Genomic DNA, 20189 nt, shown 5'->3' on the forward strand with positions numbered 1-20189 from the left:
GTCAATCTAAGGTAATGTAATGAGCTGTACAAGTACCAAAGACTTCAAGGAAAATGATTCCGGTCACTTCAACAAGAAATTAGCTACCTGCAGCATGTGTTACTTTATCTTTCCAAGGTGATTGTGACTCATGCAATATGCATGGGAGGTGAGTGTTCAATTGAGGCTAATCAATATTCTAAAAGTGAAAGAAACACAGCAGATATGAAGGGCGTATATGTCTCTGAGTTTATTCACGGAGGAGTGTATGATGAAACCTGTGGGTAACTGCTCCGTCCACACAAAACTTTGTAAAATTAAGTTCATCCAGTAAAACCAGACCAGGTACAAGATCGAGGATCATCTGAGCTGCCTAGGATGGGGAGGATACGGTTGGCTTTTATTAATGGTCCTGTACTGAAAAAATGGAGCGTCCCAGTTTCTTTAATCGTTACAGCACATTCACAAGTTTCAAAATGGAAAAAAGTCTCGACAACTGCACAAACAGTTTTTTTTCTCTTTTGCTTTTTTTTGTCCCAGGACTTAATGCATAGGATTATACAGTTAGAATACAGTATTTCAACATCTTTTACAAAGATTCATATGGTATAGGAAAACAAGAAATAAAAATAATAACTGCACAGCAGTAAGAATGGTCATTTGTCGAGTATAGATAGTCATTTATCATACACACTGTTGAATAGCTTAGAAACACAGGGCAAAAAAAAGAACAACGTTGGAACAATGTTATATTCAGTCTACATAAAGATACCCTTTTGATTTCAGACTAATTTAGGAATGCCAGACATTTTCAAGGGAAACCCAAATCACGTTAGCCACTGTTTTACATTTATTCATTTTGGCCTTTTTGCCTTAGCCACCAAAGTCCTACTAAGCACACACCACAGACGCCCAAAAGGAAATGCACACATTAAAACTGCAACCATTAAAGAAATCATACTGAAATGTCTTCAGCCTATTGGCACACAAATGGCTGCAGCAGGGCATCTAGCATTTATGACGGCACACATAATATCACAAGTCCAAATACATTGCTGTGTCTATAGCACTATCGTCATCATAATCACCTAGTTACCGATAGAATAATTTAGAAACAATATATATATGTATCATCCTATTCAATAAGGCACTTTTTTGGTTAAAGAAAGGCTCTGAAATAAGCTTCTTGCATCAACTCTGTTAGCGAGAGAGAAGTCAGCAGTAAACAACAGTGGAGACAAGGATAGAGTCTGCAGTCGGCATGCAATTAAGATCAAAAGCCTCCCCTGCTGATTCCATTATACAGAGTGCCACTCTGCACTGCGCTGAGTGGGCAGTGCCAAGTGCTGTTGGTCGGGATGCCAGGGTGCCACGCTGAGACGGCAGGCAGACAGGCAGGCAGGCAGGCATCGAGGTCTGTGCAACCCTCTCTGGAGCCAAGGCAGGGATCGTTAACATTCTGGGGTCTCCGGAGCTCGTTACGCTCCGTCAACTACACACATCCACGATCAGATACAGGGACTACAATTAAATCATCTGTCAACAGCTAAACCTACAATTTTAGGATGGAACATGGTGGCGTTCGTTTAATGGCCCAAGAAATATCAAACCCTCATTCCTACCCTGTGGACACCTCGGCTCTGACACTGACACTCAATATTTCAATAACAATTATGTACATGATTGAACCTGACCTCGACGACAAAGAAAAAATGTTGTTCAAAACAAACTATTTAAGTACCAACTGCATCTCCAGCTCGTATTTACATCAGCAAAAGGCTATTTCATAGCTTAAGAGGCAGAATGCTTGATGATTATTTGGAACATTACATGGGTAATACTAAAAACAATGGCACTAAAATGATGAACACTAAAATTGCAAAGAATTAATTTGGAAAACTCTTGAACATATTGCTGATCTGCTACTGTATGTGAAGGCAATTAGTAAGCTAATGAGACTGTCGTGGTGTTCTGACATTATTGCAGGGCTAAAATGAGTGACATGGCTCCATGGCACAACACAGTTGCTTCTTGCTGACACAAATAATAAGAGAGGAAATTTACCTGGAAACAGACTCGCTGTGAAATGATTAAAAACCTTGAAATGTCCTTCTGTGCTTTAGTTGAAGTGGAATGTATCATGGCACTGTACAATAAAGGGAGACAGACTGTGCTATTATCGACTTCCCGAAGCACAAATGGCAGTCCAGCTTGAAGCGAATCCGAGTCAAAAGCAAAGAATTTAACTCAAACATTTCTGAACCCTCCGGGGACCCGTCAGGCATATGAGCCTGTACATTGCTAGATTAACCGGTGTCCTTGTGAGGACCCTTTGGTCTCTGTCAAAAGGCTCGGCGAGAGCGCGGCTCCAGTGTGTCACTGAGTGTGGGGAATTAAAATGACAGAAAGCAGGCGTCCCTTCACCATCACACCTGACAGTAGGCATCCTGTGTGTGCACACACATTCTGAAACATTCACACACGCACTCAAGTTTTAGTAACGCACACTCTTGTTCACATGTTGCACTTCACACAGACAGCTACGCACACACAGGCTAATAAAAACACTATCCGCATCACAAGGTGATCCATTTAAAAAGATAATTTTTTCCTTATAAAGCTTTCCGCATAAAGACTGCACGATAAAAAAAATATATAATACAACTCTTAAAACATTTTCTACACAGAAAGAAATTGAACATCTGATTATCTCCTGTGCCAGTGCTCCACAGAAGGGCTTAATTCTTAGAGAGGTCTCTAACGCACTGCATTGTGGGAGCAATATTCAGTGAAGCATGAGTGAGCATGCAGACCTTTAAAGGTTTGGCAAGTGAGCTTTAAGGCGTACCTATGACAGCGTAACCCATCATTTTCTTCCCCTTTTTGCTCTCTTTCTGCATTTCATTAGTCCCCGTTACCCCACTGTTCAGAAAACTCACGCCCACATGAGTCCCTCCTCACCTTTCCTTATTTCCACATTTTATTCTCTAGAAGAAGAAATAAGCCCCTGTAGTCACTGGCTGTATCCTATCGTTCTCTCGCTCCCCCCATCCTCCCTCCCTCCAGCCGGTGTGTTAGAGATCAGTCACTTTGTTTTCCAGGGCTGCTGCTATCTGCTGGAGCCGCAGGGTCAGCTGTTTACTCTGGGCAGCTGGATCCTCGTCCAGGGATGCGATGATCTAAAAGAGGAATGGAAGGTGAGAAGGGCGTTAATGGAAGAAAATGAGGGTAGAAGATAGATATAATAAGAATAATAGGAGTGATTGGGTAGTTCAGCGGGCAAAGGAGGAATGTCAGGGAAGCAGGAGAAACAAGGACCGGAGAGACGGCCGGAGAATGAGCGCAGGACAAAGAGAAAGAAAAGGGGACAAAGTAGGAGGAGAGGATGGTGTCATTTGACATCAACAGTCACGTCATACAAGCTGTTATTGTTTTGTGAACTCCACTTAAGGGAGACTGACAGCCCCATTTGTTTATCCGACTTGTTCATAAGGTTTTGTTTACCCCCCCTTTTTCTTGACCTCAAGTGGCAATGCACAATGGTAGCTTAAAAATCAATTCCCAGAGCAATTTTCCAATTCACATCCCACAGAAATGCTTTCAATTAAAATTTCATACAATCACTCTTCTGGCATATCAACAGTGAAGAGAGAGTGGGGAAAAAAAGGAAAAGCAATAATATAGTGGGCAGTAGTGCATTCAGTGGAATAGCGTCCTTTGGGTGTGATAGTCAGAGAAGGGCCTCTTACCCCATCATAGTATTTGCTGGCGTACTGGTAAAGCTGATGGAGAGCCACTTGTGTGTTCAGTTTGTCTGTGTGCGACTGGATAACATAAGAAAACAAATCCAAGGTTAAAGAGAAAATGTGCAACAGTACAAGAGTTAAATGAGCAAATACTTTAGAGGTTTAGAAAATAGCTGCAGAGTAAACATTTATGGGAAAAAACAACCATCTCAAAGAGGTAATATATTATAAGTAAACATCAGACATTAAAGATATAACCCGCCACATCTCCCTGAAAAAAAACAAAAAAAACAGTTCTTTACACTATTTATGGTCGTCTTTTTACAGCACTGCCATTCGATGAAGCTACTTTCTGAATCCCCCTCCCTATCTCCACCACTCCTGTGGTGAACGTAAACCTCATGCCTTTGCTTAAAAACTTCACAAGACATTTTAAATCACTCTGTAGTCCAGCTGTATTCACACATTCAAATAACTCCTGACAGTGTCCTGAAGTTTTCTGGCCGAGCTACATGTGTGAACACAAACGGACATAATCTTTCTTTACCCAGACTTTTTCCTGCTTACCCTTTAACAAGATTTCCACATGAAGTCGGGGTGAGCTGACGTGTGAAACTGCATGTCATAGAGCAGCTTCATACTCTCTTCTGTCTGTCGACATGTTGTTTTCCACTCTTTAGTTGAACATGTGGCTTGGTAGCATTGATTTAAAGGCATAGTTGTAATTATAGCGTCGGACTCAGTCTGCAATCTTAGATATCTTGTAAACATTACGACCACAGCATCCTTTTATACGTCATGTCCTGCCTCCTGAGAAACAGGAATCTTTCTCCCTGATATCAGCCTCACTGTTTACTGCTTATTCACTTAAATCTGTAATAAGAGCTGTTCAAAGTGGTTCAGCCATTTGTCTCAGTTTCCTCCTCCAAGTGGTTTGCATTTCACTTGGCTAAAGTAGATTGTTTAAGTTTCTGTTCATGATGTCTAACAATGAAAGCCAATGTTGTCAAGTTTTAGCACACATTTTCCATATTTTAAAGGGAACAGGAAAAGAAAATGTCAATTTATTTCTACATCCATTCATAGTAGTTATTCAGACTACTGAATTAGATGAGTTGGTTCATCAAGATAAGCGGAGCAGTTAAGTGGAGCTAATTCTTCAGTCAGATTCCATTACACCATCAGCAAAGAAAAGAGTGCAGTGATGTGACTAATAGGTAATTTGTTATTAGGCCTCCAGTCAGACCTGAAACAACCAGAAATGATGCGTAAAACATGAAATCTGGCATGTCTGTTTGTTTTTCTGTTGTCATTTATTTGAGGAAGGTTTTAGTCTCCTTAAGGCTCAAGAACAAATCTGAGGCCTGGTCAACTGAGATTTTTCATCCTTTCAGTGACTGTTTAAGTCACGCACTTTATGTATGTAATAATTAAATCTCTCTCTGTTGCACCTTTCAGCCAAGCGTACAAGTTATCTTTGGCATGTTTGTCATCTTTAAGGGGATTTTTGGCATTTTTAGTTAGGGTTTTTTTTTCCCCATGCAGCACTTGAAAATGTGCAGAGAAACAGGTCGGTTCAAAGAAACTTGGTGGGCTTTTAGATGATGAGTTGCCAGCAACACCAAGAGAAAGCAGCCACTGTTACGGTGCCCTGGTGTTGTATTGGAAAGTACACAAATAAGAAAAGTAGCACACGGTATGATAAAACAAAAGGGCAGATTATTGACGGACTTCCAGGATAAAAGAATGCAACTTTGTTGTGCTGCACTGAAAATAGATACACTGGTTACTTTTTCGTTGTATTTCTAAAAAAGAAGTTGCTCAAGGGCTTTTTTGTAGTTTGACACTTCCCTCACTGTTATTATCAAAGTGACCACAGGAGGCGCCAGATCCCCAAAGACTGTAATCTTAAGGATTTTATAGCAGAGTGATCTCAGTGGTTCAGAAAACGACAGCTGTGTTGCTCACCCGTGACACTTCTGCCAGATGAGTGTTCATGTCCTGGTCACTGACGGGTACCATCTGCCTGATGCCCTTGTAATAACTACACACACACACACACACACACAGGAGAAAAGGGGATAATCACTACATTGTGTAAGCGTTATTGACACAACTATTACAAGAGGCATTTCGAACTGACATGAAAACAACAGATCGAAAGAATGTAGTAAACTGCTGATGGGACTTACTCATCCACCATCTTCTTGTAGGTGGAGATCTCCTTTGCATAGAGAAGTTTGTTACTCGGAGAGTCCTAGAGACAAAAAGGTGACACAACTGTGAAAACAATGACACTTAAGATGGGTTGACCTTTATTGACATTCCTCTTCTCCATCCTTTGTAGTCCACTTTGATCCCATCTTCTCTATCTTCCCTCTTGCTCTTTCACCTCAACCCCCCCCCCCCTCCTCCTTTCTTCTTCTCCATCTCTACTCACCCGGCTGAGTTTGTGCTCGCTCTTGGTGCAGGCGTCCATAAAGGTCTGGGCGATGACAGAGAGCGAGGCATCCACCACTTCAGACACGTGAACATCGAAGGTGAAGTGGGGATTCTTGAGGATGTTCACCCAGAATCGCAGGGGAAGGCTGCACCGGAGAGAGAGAGAGAGAGAGAGAGAGAAAAAAAGAGCATAACACAGATCTATTATTGCAGTTTTTATCTTCATTATTGCTTTCCAATGGGTGACAATCTAATCAACGGCATTAGATCTTTGAATTCTTCTGAGTCAGGCAGGTTTTTCATAACTTAACTGAGGTGCAATTGTGTGCAGAACAAGATAATAACAGTGAAGGAGAAAAGCCTTTTTTCTACAGTAGGTGTCAGTTTATTCAGAACAATACCCTCAACTGTCACTGAAGATTACTATTTCATATAATACTGACCCCCTCGCTGAATCATTGCTGAGAAAATTAAAACGGTAAAAATATCATCCCTGAGTTTTTCAACAACAGGGATCAACAGAGAGTTTCAGTCAATGAAGCTTGTCTTCCCAAACAAATAACGATCGCAAATGTCTCACCAAAACCTTGACCTTTAATGTTCCCGTGCAGCCTAACAACCCAACACACCGATTACTTAAGGTAACGCTCGAGTACTCTCGCTAATTTCCCTTCTGAGCAGCAAAAAACACGCTCCGTACGCATCTTTCAAACCTCATGTCAGCTTGTGAATTAAAAAAAGAAAAACACTGAAGTATCCCAAAACAAAAACTTCCCCTTCATGATCGAAAGCCCCGCCATCTGAGACATGAAACGCACACCGTGTAAAATTCAGACTGGTTTGGCAATATCTCAGGGGGAGGCTGCAGTGAGAACACAATAGAAGCATAAAAATAGCAATGTTGCTATAATCACAGAATTAAATTAGCTTGGGACATAATTACCATGTTTGTTGTGCCTCATACACACATTCATATTTAATACATGGCCCTCAGTTGATTTGATAAACAGAACGGGTGGATGCAGAATGTGGTGTGGTGTGTAGTAACTAATTAAATCGCTCATCTCCTGTCCTTGTGTGGGTGCTCTCTTGCCAGCCTTACGTCAATCACCGGCATCTACATGCAACACGTCGTCTTGTATGCTTGAGCCTTAGCCGACGTGACACTAATTTATGTACTTAAATGTCACATGGGAGAAGGGGGGGGGGATTGCCATTGCAAACTAAGTGAGCTGAAATTGTGAATTTGTATTCTGTTGTTTCTTGGATAAGTAAGTCTTATTTCTTGAAGAGTAACCCTAACCATACTTACCCTAACCCAGCTGGATTTATTGTGTCAATTAGACTCAGACAGTCAGTGTCTGCTTGTAAAGGTTTACAGTCATTGGTGGACATTTACTGAATTCCACTGAGTCAAAGGTAATAATGTTTTTACCAGAAAGAAAAAAAACACTTAATAAACTTGTAAAGTATAGTCCATCGTCTGACATTAAACAAAGTGGTCCCTAAACCTTTTGGTATGAGAAACAGAAGATGCCTCTAAGATGTTAGCAGCTCCCCCAAAAGACATATTGTCTCTCTAAATTCACAGACAGCTTCATTTTACTATTAGAGGTTTAATCCCCAAAGTAGTAACAAAAAAGTCCAATATTTCAAAGACAATTGGAAGACAAAGAATATTCTAGGGGAATGAATTTTTGATGAAAAGGAAATTTTTAAGCAGTTACCAAAATGTCAGCTATGCGGCAGGAAGTTTGGATCATTCTGTGTAGATCACTCATGTGTTTTTTATATGTCAGAAACTAAATGTGTTTTGGTGAACAGGAATGGTTATTGTGTCAGAATCTAAAAATGAACCTATGACAAAGATCAGTTGGTTCATACATGTCGCATTTTTACCTGTTCGTCTTCCAGATATGGATGGTCTCTTCATCCACATTGTTGTGTTTCAGCGCTTGCTCATCCAGGAAGTCAAAGAAATATTTGACAGCCGGTGGCACCACTGCCCCCGAGCACAGCACGCTGCGGAAGAAGTCATCCACAAACTGCTGCAGTGTTCCCTGAAAATGGCCACAAATAATGTGAGACAGGGCAGAGACAGAGAGCAGAGCCAGAAATATCTCCGCCTGGAGACATAACTATTTGCACATAACGTCAGTGAAGATATTCAGGCTTTCCTGAGACTATTTTAGCATCTGATTTGCACGATTCAAACGTGGAAGCCAGCAATCAGTTAGCTTTTTAAGTGAAAAAAAATCAGTAAAAGTATAATTACTATTTGCAGGAGACAGTTAAATTGGATAACTACTTCAGAAATGTCTGATTGATTAAATGATTCATTCTTTGTACCTTTACAGAAAGGAGTCGTGTTAGATAAATCTCCGTAATGGCTTTGGTCATCGACTTGTCCTTTATGCTCCCTCTTTTAGATTTGATATCATCCAGCTCGTCTGCCGGCCTCACCAAATGAAAAACCTTGTCGTCTTCCAACAGAGCATTTCCTGTCGGAGGAGGAGAGAGACAACACTTTGAAAAACTTTCTTTGAATAATTATCCTCCTTTTTTTATTCATGCACACCCTCACAGAACATATTCTGATGATTAAAAAAGGGACCGTGTTTGTCAACTGAACTCAAATGCAGAGAGAATATCCAAGTAGACATGTGAAACAATAAGCTGCTCAGATATGCACATGAAAGCGCAGAAGATAAAAGAGCATATTATTTCAGCATAATCTAAGCGTACTATACATAAAACAGCAAGTGTTAGTATGGTAAATGAGAGAGGGGATGTTGTTCAAAAGCCCTGGGGAAAAGAAACAAAAGGCCGGCATTAAATTAACAAGTAGACGTCTGATGTACACTAGTTTGGGTTCAACAAGTGTGTGTTTATGTTTTGATTTTCAATCAATCAATCAAACTTTATTTATATAGCACCTTTCAGACAACTTAAATTGCAGTTCAAAGTGCTTTACAAGAGTGCAGAAAAGTTATTGACGAAAAAGTAGTTTATAAAATCATGGATAAAATCATTGAGAGACTAATGCACACAAATAAGAATTAAAAAATATGTATAAAAATGAAAAAATAAAATACGACACATAAAAGCAACAAGATATTAAAATTAATACATAGGAGAAGAATATTTGAAACTGTAGTAGGATAAAAAAAGACAATACAATAATGTTAAGATTTGAATTTCTATAAAGCACTATATAAAAGCCAGACTGAATAAATTAGTTTTAAGACTGCGTTTAAAAATCTCAATATTCTCAGCTCCTCTCAGACCCTCAGGAAGGTTGTTCCACTGTCTTGGAGCGTAACAGCTGAAAGCAGCATCACCAAAGGTTTTTGTCCTGCTCTGTGGAACAACTAAAAGAGAGGAACTGGAGGATCTGAGGGGCCGTACTGGTTCATAAACTAAAATCATATCCGATAGGTAGTCTGGTGCAAGGCCATGTAATGCTTTATAAACTAATAAAATAATTTTAAAATCAACACGAAAACTAACAGGCAGCCAGTGTAAAGATTTTGTGTGGTTTAAGGGACACTTACGCTCTTCATGGTTTTCCTGATTCTGGTAGTAGTTCTGCTGAGTTTGAAAGACTTTGGACAGCACTAATGTGGCGTTATCTCGCACCTGGAACAAAGATAACAGTCCTTTGTTAGATAGAAGACGCACAACAATAGTGACTAACTTCACACATCTTGGATTTAAAAGGTGCTAAGACTGGGGTCAGCGGTCTCATTTAGTGCCCCAGAACTAATTCATAATCAATACGATTGAATGGACAGCAACATTGGGGTCTTTATAGGAGTATTTACAGGCCATTTTCTCTTAAGTCAACCCTTTATTGACCCCCTCAAAACCTGTGATTAGCACTACTCCAACACAGCCAATGGATCTATAGCAGCAAGACTGCACGATTGGAACAACTGCAGGACAATGGCAAGTAGCGTGAATGGAAGAGAAGCACCTTAAAGAAAGGGGGATTTAAGTGGCTGGAAAGCAGGACAACGAGGGGATATTTGTGAGTGACCTTTATTTTCCGAGGATCAATACAGTGCCAAGAAGATTTAGTGTTGTGTTGTCGCCGTTGAGCTGACAACAGCAGCCAAGACCAGGCGCTTTCAAATGACTGCCAGAAATTTTAAATTGCAGGCATGTCGCCAAACTGACAAAAGCAAAAAGTGAAGGAAAGAGTCTGCATAGTGCTTTCTTTAATGTCTGATTTAAGAATACTAACAGTTCTACCTTTATCTTCTGAATACTATTTATTCATACTCATTCATGACAAAAGCGCTTACAACCTGTGAAATGTTCCCTAATCTGGAATTAAAATACATTTTTATATTTATTTTAATATTATTACCATCACCAACATGTTAGAAACAGTTTCTTATTTATATATCCAGCAGATACAGGCACCATTATTGTTCATTTTTACACCACACAAGTCATAAAATTAGAATATGTTTTATTTAGATATATGAAGACTGGATAGATTAGAAGAAGAGACTAATATAAATATTGACACAGGAGAATTAATTAACCTACCATAGTATTAATACAATTGTATGCTATCATTTAAAAAACACCACTATGACACATGATGTACAGCTCAGTCTCTAACTGAAAAGATGTGAAAAAAGGCAACCCCCTTTACGTCCACACACCCACATACAGATCTACTTACCCACTGCCTTCTTACATCACATGCTTATTTTAGTCCGGTACTTTTGTTTTTCAAATTCATTTAAATAATTTCATCAGTACTCACATTGTAATGCGCCAGAGTGTTGATGCATTTCCACCTGCCCTCTTTCTGGGAAGTCAAGTCCAGATCTGACAAAATCTGCCCCGTTGAGCCCGGGCGCCACTCTGTTGTGAGAGCAGAAATAAAGAGTCAATTATCAATCAACAAAATTCGCTCACTCTTTCTCTCACTCTCTCTTTGGATTGAGTGACACACTTGAGGTAATTTCATATGAAGTGTTAAGATCTGTATTTTCTGAATAATTTAAATCCTATTCTTAACAGTGATTTGCAGCTGAGCATTTTCAATTTGGAAAAAATCCAACACAACAGCCAACCTGAGCTCGACACCATCTGGGACACATGATTCATTTTCAAGTACCACCAAATATAAGGGGGTTATATGTCTCTGATTCACCATGAAAGAAGCCAAATCTCTGCTTATCTAAAATGTATAAAGCAATGAGATCTACAGCATGCGTGGGAATAATAAAATGGCTTTGATGTTGGAAAATGTCCACAGAGCTTTTGCCTTTCAAGTCAGTCCCCGAGGTTTCTGACTACAGTAGCAAGTATAACATTGTTTAGGGATGAAGGCATTTTTTAACTTTGCTGACACTGAATAAACCTAACCTCCGTGAAGCTTTTTTTTTTATTCCACAAAAGTAAACATGAATATGAAAAGATCATCCTCTAAATAGAGTTATGTTTGGACAAAATAATTAAGACTTTCTTATTTAGACAAATGCATGATTTATACCTAAATGCCCTTCAGTCAGGACCGATATTCTCCTCCATGGTGACATCCTCACCACTCCTTGTTACTCTTAAATTATTCATGATAATTAGATGGTTCCTGCTTCATATCATCCTCCTCTTAGGCGGTCTTCATTAACTCACCCAGCGTGACGCTGTCGACCTTTGGTCTCTGGGAGTACGGCAGGTTCCTGTACACCTGCTCTATGATCTTCTCTTTCACCTGTGAGATTGTGTCACAGTTCAGCACCTTGACGGGCGTCACGTCTGGGCCCTCTCCCTGCACCAGCACTTGCAAGGTCTTGAAACATAACACACAAACACATACAGAAAATAAGAAACCTCATAATAAGCCAATTTGGTATCAGTGTGTGCAGAACATGTACACCTACACACACAAATAACAAATATGCAGAAATATTCAAACATGGCCAGGGTACCCAACCACCCACCAACAAAAAGCACACCCACACAACCCAAGTCTCCTATGTCTGGATGTTGTCGTCATGGCAACCAGGGCTGTCAGCACACACACACACACACACACACACACACACACACACACACACACACACACACACACACACACACACACACACACACACACACACACACACACACACACACACACACACACACACACACACACACACACACACACACACACACACACACACACACACACACACACACACACACACACACACACACACACACACACACACACACACACACCTGAGAGGACTTCTGTCACCATGGTCAGCTAATGACCAAGGCACAGCAGGAGCAAACTCTGACCCACCTACCCTCCCACAGTCAGTCACTCTGACAGAAATAACTAACTGACCACTCCAAAGAAAATGTAGAAAATTCTATTGAAAAAGCAACACTCATAAGCCGGTCTGTTTTCAAGGTAGGAGGAGCACGCTGTGAAATATATCCAAACGGAAACCCAGCGTCGGCCTGTGAAATCAAGCTCATTGAGTTTTTTCTCCCTCTGTAATTCAATCACATAAGGCGATCCATCACGGCGGGAGACGTGTAATTCAGGCTAATTTGATAATTGTCCTCGACAACGCCATTACCCATGGGCCTTTTTATTTGTGCTGACTTTAACAGAAAACAGCTGTGTTCACATTAGCTTCCATTATTGAAACACGATACAAAAAGGGAGACCAATGCAGGCTTTTTCCCTGACACTTGAAAGCTGCCCAAATGGATATACTGAGCTGGTGCACGTGAGGGGGGGGGGGGAGTGGAGTTGGCTTGTACTCTTTAGTTGTGATAACTTGTAGTACTTTTCATCTGAGCTGTGCATTTCACTGCTACATGGGAATGTGAAACCTGTGTGGTTTTATTTTTTTGAGCCGGGAACATTGACACTGAAAATGGATGTCACATAGAAATGGGCAGTCGCCTGTGGGGTTTTTGGTGGTTACCATGGCAACTGTAATGTGTGTGTGTGTGTTTGTGCGTATGCATGTTTGTTTTGCTCACCAGGCACGAAACACAATGCAATCGCAAAGCAACGTGTGCAGTTTATTTTTCCTAAGACTGAGGTTTTAACTTTGTATGTTTGTTTGTGTGGGGCCTTATTGTTTGTTTGTGCAAATGTTTGTGTCTGCGTCTGCGTTTGTCCATCTCACCAGGACGGAGTACTCGACATCGTCACCCAACAAGCCTGTGTCGTTGAGGGTGTACTTGGCTTTCTTCACTCTGGCGTCCACAGGCCCTTTCTCGATCTGGTGCTTGATGGCTCGGAACAGTTTGTACAAGGGCTCGCCTGCAGAGTCCTGGAACACACAAACACACACAGAGGCACAGAGGACCGTTTACAAGTTGTCTCAGATGCTGTCAAAAGCTAATTGTTGTGATTAGCAGTTTAAGAAGACACAAAAAAAAGCACATTATCAATACTGAGCACTAATGAAAGAAAAAGAGGCATCTCTGCATTAGTCTGTTATCGCTAACTTCAAATATACACATCACTACATATCACTACTGAGTTAATTAGCCTGTCTAAAAAACATGTATACATATTAGGTTTCCCCTTAGAATAGATTTACATCTTAAGTGACCTATAATCTTACCTTCAGAAACTGGTAAAGGCAGATTGACATCCAGTTACACAGCATCCTTTCTACCACCGTCTCTGATCTGGAAAGAGACATTAGATAAGTATTTTTTTTTAATCTTGTGTATTTTATTGATTGTGCATTGTTAAAAATAGTACATACATAACATTAGATAAGGCGTGCCAGGTGAATCAGTAATTTGCATTCCTATGCTATAAAAAGATCAAAAAGTATCAACACTAGGCTGTTTCGTGTGAGCGTATCTTAGGAGCTTTAACATTTGTTTTTACATTCTTTGTACCATGTTTTATGTACTTGGACTTTTAAAGTTTACCATTTATGGTGATCCCCATTTTAAAACTCATAGTGTTACAATGCTGGATTCCCATACTGAACGTGGTCAAAGTTTCAGATCATGAGCTACACTAATGTTGGATTTATCCCAGGATAAGTCTGCAGAGTGCGTCAAATAGAATGGCTTGTTCTCCAAATCATGCCATCGTTCCCAGATATGTAACCCTGCAGCGTTCTGCCCCCAGAGAGCTAGCCAATCAGAAGCAAGTGGGCACATGGGGAACGGAGCCTAGAAAGACACAGTAGCTGAAACGGACTATTTCATGCAGAGGCTGAACGAGGGTTTTTACTGATGCCAGTATATAAGACAAATACGCTGCAAATCATGCAAAGCTGCTCTATAGGTTTCACAGACTGACAACATTAAAGGTGAAAATTTGTATTATATCTTGTGCTAGTGCTAGTGCTAGTTGAATGCAAAGTAATACTTATCGTGGTATCATTGCATCCTCATACTTTTTTTTACAGACCACATTGTTAAGAGAGCTAGAAAATGTCAACAAGTGAAAATCCTGCACTGCTTGACATTGTCAACTCAGATATCTTAATTCAAAACTCATGTCAGTGGTCACTTGACTGATCGCTTGTCTTAATGTCAGATATCCACTGGTGGGGGGGCCTGTTGTTAGCAGCTAGCATGCCTAATTAGATATCTTGTGTATAAGAGGGCCCGTGTTGGCACAATGGCCTAATCAACATAATGAGGCTCTCCACTGGGGGACAATTAAGATGTGTACTTGCATAACAGCCAGTCAAGGCGTGCTGAGGCACAGCAGACAGTTTAGATCACAGAACCCCCTCCCAGCACTGATGAGCCACTGACTGTACTCTCAGACAAGTGGGTCCTGCTGCTGGAGGAGGGGATGGGCCGTGAATGATTTGACCTTGACATTATTATAACAGTGGAGGAAAGGAAAATCAAAATGGACAGCTAAAATTGGTAATTCTTTTCTGAATGCTATTTACTTCAATCAATGTAGCCGGCTGAATGTTTGGATGTGCGTATACATCTCAGTAATAATGAGATCCTGCCAAGAGTGAAAGCATTGTGCAATTAATACTAGGCAATAGACAATCAATATAGGCAATATCAGAAGTTGAATATTAAAGTTGAATTTATCGGTCATAAAGAATCTTTCATTTCTGCAGATGCTGTTAATCACTTTGTCTGAAAGATGCCGCAGGAACGGTTTCAGGCATTTACAATCACACTATAGTACAAGTCAGTCTTTATACCAATTATTGCTAATGTTTATTTTTGTAGCCCATGAATAGGCATTGATATTAATTTCAGATTGTTTCATAATCAGCTTGAAAATCCTTACAGAAGCTTTAAATAAAGAGTACTAAAGGAATAAAAATATTCTTAAGTTCTTTCTCTAAATACAAAAGTCAGGATAAACATTGATCCGTACAGTTTGTGAAGAGAGTGATTATAAATTGGAATTTGGTGCAGGCTAGATATCCACCTAAGCATGTCAGGTGAGATACAGTTTGGTAGATAAAAGCTGGATTTTGTTATAAAGCCTGTCACATGCTTAAGTAAACATCTGTTTTCATTAGAAATGTCCACTGAAAAATCTCTCTGCTAAAGGACTCTGCTATAAATCAATTTGTAGAAAGCTTACAATGTGACATATGTATTCAGCCCAATTAAAACATTGTGGACAGAAAGTACATATTAGCATTTGCCTCATTGATTAACAGCTAGGAAAAGGAGATAAAAAAGCTGCTTGAGGGAGACAACAACAGAAGAATCCTCCTGAACATGGTGCATGGAATCCAAGATTGGAAAGAGAAGCAGACGGAGAAGCAGAAGGACGAGGCCTGGAATAGATCAAGCAGCAGTCTGGCTCTTCACAGTGGACTACAGTAGTCAGAGCAAAATTGAACAGAGAACGTGACAACAGAATGAAACTGTCCTCCGCATCTTGATGTGAATCCCAGTCCTCCAAGAATGATTCATAACAGTGCAGCCAGGGTTTAGATATGAATTGATTGTCATCATGGAGCTCAGAAACAAGGACATCTTATGATCTCAGTGTAAATTATACCAAACACGACAGCCTTCAGCTCTGTAAGCACCTTATGAGGATGTAAAGCTTTGCTACCATCAACATGATCAAATGCTTACAATGACAATGCCAGCGATTTCTTATTAAGGCTAAACATAAAGTAATGCTTAACAGATGGGAACTTTGTTAGTGATGGAGTTAACTGTCTATGTGAGGATGAATTTGATGATAGAAGGTAAAGCAAGGTTTCTTCATTCAAAACAATTCAGACTTCTTCTCAACAAATTCTGATTGAAATCACATGTAGAATCTTTTAGGTTTTTTAGCGCTGCACATCTTAATGTCATGTTTGCATGATGTACAAAAGTGAAGCAAAACAACCCCCCCCCCCCCCACACACACACACACACACACACAATGATCTTAGAAAAAAAATGACAAAGATCCCACAGGTCCCCAAAGTCCACAGCAGAACTGATTCTTGTGTCGGTTTGAAACAAACACTCACAGCTATGGAAAGCTCAATGACTATTGTGTTAGTGTTTGTTATGTTTTCTGTCCCCATTCCTCATGCCCTAACTCTGCTAATCAGATGACCACAGCAATGCAGGAGTCACATTGGTCAACTGAGCAGTCAATCACAACATTTAAGCCATTTTTATAGCATCAAATAACTTCTAAAAAAGGAATGCTTGGGCATCAGCATGATGAGATCTAACTTTGAAGACAAACCATTTTTGAGTAAATGTGTGACATGTATTTTTGATTTCACATTTTTAACCATGTCCCATCTGTTAACATGGAGGAGGCGGTGCTTATGATCCATACTGCGGCTGGTGAGTAAGGGGAGCTCTGAATGTTTTGGCATCATTTTTGGGGAGCTGTCATGTTGTACATCTTTTTATAAATGTATGGTGGCTCTTGATGAGCAGAGAGAATGATCATGTTGGTAACAAGAATGTCTTTAAAAAAATGACAGGCAATCCATCCAAAAATATTTTTGGTATGAACTTAAGAGGTTGACCAAACCAATAAACATATTACCCTCTAAACTTACCCAACTGGCATGACTGAAAAAGCATCGAAGTTATCCAGTATTCCATGATATCTTGCAGATCAGAACTTCTCAGATACCAAATGTAGCATGGGTGTTAAGTGATTATGTGTGACTGCACAACTATCTACTGAACAGCAGCACTGAGTTGCTCCTTTCTCACCTGCGCAGCATGAGTTTAGGGTTCTTGCTGTGGACATATTCCTCCATCAGCTCCAGCAGCAGTGTTCTCATAATATCGGTGTAGTATTCAAGCTTCCCGTGCAGAGCCACTGTCAGCAGGGAGGCAAAGTACACCTTGGCCCTTGCGTTGAAGTCATGACTGCGCTCCAGGGTGCGGATGAACTATAAAAAAAAAAAACACACACACAAAGAAAAAGGCAGATAAAGAGCTAAATTAACTATCCTGGCAAAGCTTTCACAGACACACACACACAAACCCATAACCAAATCCCACATTTTTTTCTTTTAAGTAATCAAAAGCCTAATGCTAGTGAAAACAGAAGTTATTGAGGTTAACTTCAATTCAGCCCAGTAAAATGCTTCAGCTGAGAAAAGATACCAATTAGAGGAAGAGGAATCATCCACACATATGTAGTTAACACCTCAGAGGCTTTTCCTGTGCCATCAAGATTGGATTATTAGGAATCTTCACACATCTCCCTTCACTGTCTTCTACTTCTCACTTCTAACACTGTACTTCACTAACTACATCATAAAGAAATCAAAGGAAGAGTGCATGAATTCAGAATAGATATAAAAGACCTCCCAGTGTACTGACTGTGGATTCAGATTTAAACACGAAGAGATGTAGGGGAGAATGCATCATCCGTGTTGTGGAAAGTAAATCCCCATTAGTGTTTTTGTTTTATTTATATCTATCTTAGTTACGACAATGAAAACAAGTTAGTTGTGTTCCTATCTTTTTACAATCGTCAGCAAATCCTGAGAAGAACCCATAACAATAAATCTGTCTTCTTAAAGGATTGCCCGTGAAGCCACAGCTTTATATAACCCTGTTAAAACATGAAGAGAGGCATACCTCATCATTACGATGAACAAGGCCAGTAAAATGTGTTAGGAAACAACACAACAAATGTATTTTTGATTTGTGAGTTGGGCTCCAAATGAGAGAGATGTGACTGTGAATGCGCAAAGATATAGGCCAATGTTTTTGCTCCTGCTACTTTTCTTTTTTTTTTATCTGGTGAGTTTGTTAATAATTTAAAAATAAAATGAAATCACATTATGTTTTAGATCTGTTTACTGTATGAAGTTTGCTTACATTTTTTAACTGAAAGACTGTTTATCTAGATGATATGAAGACTGATCAATAAAATGTTTCAATAAAACTTTGCCTGTTACAGAAAAAAACATGCGTCTATAGCCATGCTAAATGTTAGCTGGCAGTGCAGCGTTTTAAGCTTCATGCTAACATCTTGATGTTTAGCCATAATGTGCATTATGTTCAATATTAAGCTTTGTATGTTAGCAAGCTAGCATAGGGCGCCAAAGAAATGGGTTCTAAAACCAGGAAGTAAGTTAGCATTTCAGTGCTTTTGAGGTTGAATGGGTCGTTGGTTAGATGCCTGAAATAAGGTCTGGGGTTAACACAAACATATGAGATGTTCGCGTTTTGTTGTACGACATTAAACACGTTAGTGATAACCCCCACTTGTGATTTTTACGTGTCCTTAAAAAAGCTGCTGCTAACAAGTGGCTAAATGAAACTACAGTACGGTTGTCGGGAACATTAAACGTCATCATCTCTGTTTGAAGTTACAATTAGACACAAAGGTCTCCTGTAGGTTTAATCTTTGGGTTTAGGGAAAAAAAAGAAGATCATTACAAAATGCATTAGGCTACAGTTTCACTAGCTAGTCAAAACTGCTAGTTAGCTTGTCGGAGACATCCTGAGGCATAGTGGTGGTGACGTTGAAGCAATGCGACCATGGTGTAGTTTGCTTGTAGCTTAATGTTTTTTTTTACTTCTGGGGTTTGCACGCTTTAAACATCTTAAAAGTGGTGTTCATTTGTGATCAATCTTTCTGAACCAAACCTGACAAACGTGTTAGCCACAGACCTTATTTTCTGCAATGATACAAAAATCTGATGCAAAAATCCAATTGGCTTTTTTTTCCAAGACCCCATGGCAATGCTAACTTCTGGGTTGGCCCACAAAAATACTTAATTTGGTGTCTTCTCTATTAGCAATAATCACATGCTAATTAGCACTATACACAAAACAGTGGCGTAAGATAATAGACATAAAACTATTACAAAATACTTTTCAAAGTATTTCATCATAATAGTTAGGGGAAAAGGCTGCACGGTGATGCAGTGGTTAGCGCTGTTGCCTCACAGCGAGGATGCGTGGGTTCCTCCCACAATCCAAAGACATGCTCGTTAAGTTAATTGGTGACTCTAAATTACCCGTAGGTGTGAATGTGAGTGTGGCTGGTTATCTGTCTCTATATGTCAGCCCTGTTATTGACAGGGTGTACTCCGCCTCTCGCCCAATGACAGCTGGAATCGGCAACAGCATCCCCGCTAACCCAAATGGGAAAAGCGGTAAAGATAATGGATGGATGGATAGTTAAGAGAAAACAAGAAACATTCCAATTTGAGGTAATGATTGTCCTCGGCACATTTTATGACATTCAACCCATTCCACAATTTCCTTCAGAGGCAACCTGTTGGTGGCGTCAAAAGGAACCATCTGGAAATAGTGATAGCACAAGTGTCTGTATAAAATTAGCTGGCAATCAGCTGCTGAGTTGCTGTGATATTTCCGACTGACATTCCAAGAGCCCTTCTCCTAGTATGCTTAAAAAGTGTTAAACGGTTTAACTTTTCAAACACTTTGTAAAACTTGGGTTGTGAAGTATAGTGCAGTTATGTCTTTGTGAAACTCAGATTTTTCCCACTTGAACATGGCTGGTTTAAACTGTGTGTATGCAGACATTTTCAGTCTGTGACCTTGATGTGTTACATTCATGTTCAGTGTAATTAC

At 40.0% G+C, this 20189-nt stretch overlaps 1 protein-coding gene across 1 annotated transcript in view; it reads right to left on the reverse strand.

The window, feature by feature from the left end:
- Positions 1-205: 205 nt before the first annotated feature.
- plxnb2b (plexin b2b) overlaps positions 206-20189 on the reverse strand; it is a 128207-nt gene continuing 108223 nt past the window's right edge. The window contains exons 25-37 of the mRNA XM_061035823.1: positions 17340-17521; positions 13769-13835; positions 13325-13471; positions 11823-11979; positions 10948-11048; positions 9722-9806; positions 8517-8668; positions 8067-8227; positions 6166-6313; positions 5918-5982; positions 5694-5769; positions 3729-3803; positions 206-3158 (exon numbers count right to left, since the gene is read on the reverse strand). Coding sequence (XP_060891806.1) covers positions 3054-3158; positions 3729-3803; positions 5694-5769; positions 5918-5982; positions 6166-6313; positions 8067-8227; positions 8517-8668; positions 9722-9806; positions 10948-11048; positions 11823-11979; positions 13325-13471; positions 13769-13835; positions 17340-17521 — 1521 coding nt within the window. The 3' untranslated portion in view covers positions 206-3053. The remainder of the gene's footprint in view (positions 3159-3728; positions 3804-5693; positions 5770-5917; positions 5983-6165; positions 6314-8066; positions 8228-8516; positions 8669-9721; positions 9807-10947; positions 11049-11822; positions 11980-13324; positions 13472-13768; positions 13836-17339; positions 17522-20189) is intronic.

Source organism: Labrus mixtus, chromosome 4 (assembly GCF_963584025.1).
Source record: "Labrus mixtus chromosome 4, fLabMix1.1, whole genome shotgun sequence".
NCBI classification, from domain to species: domain Eukaryota; kingdom Metazoa; phylum Chordata; class Actinopteri; order Labriformes; family Labridae; genus Labrus; species Labrus mixtus.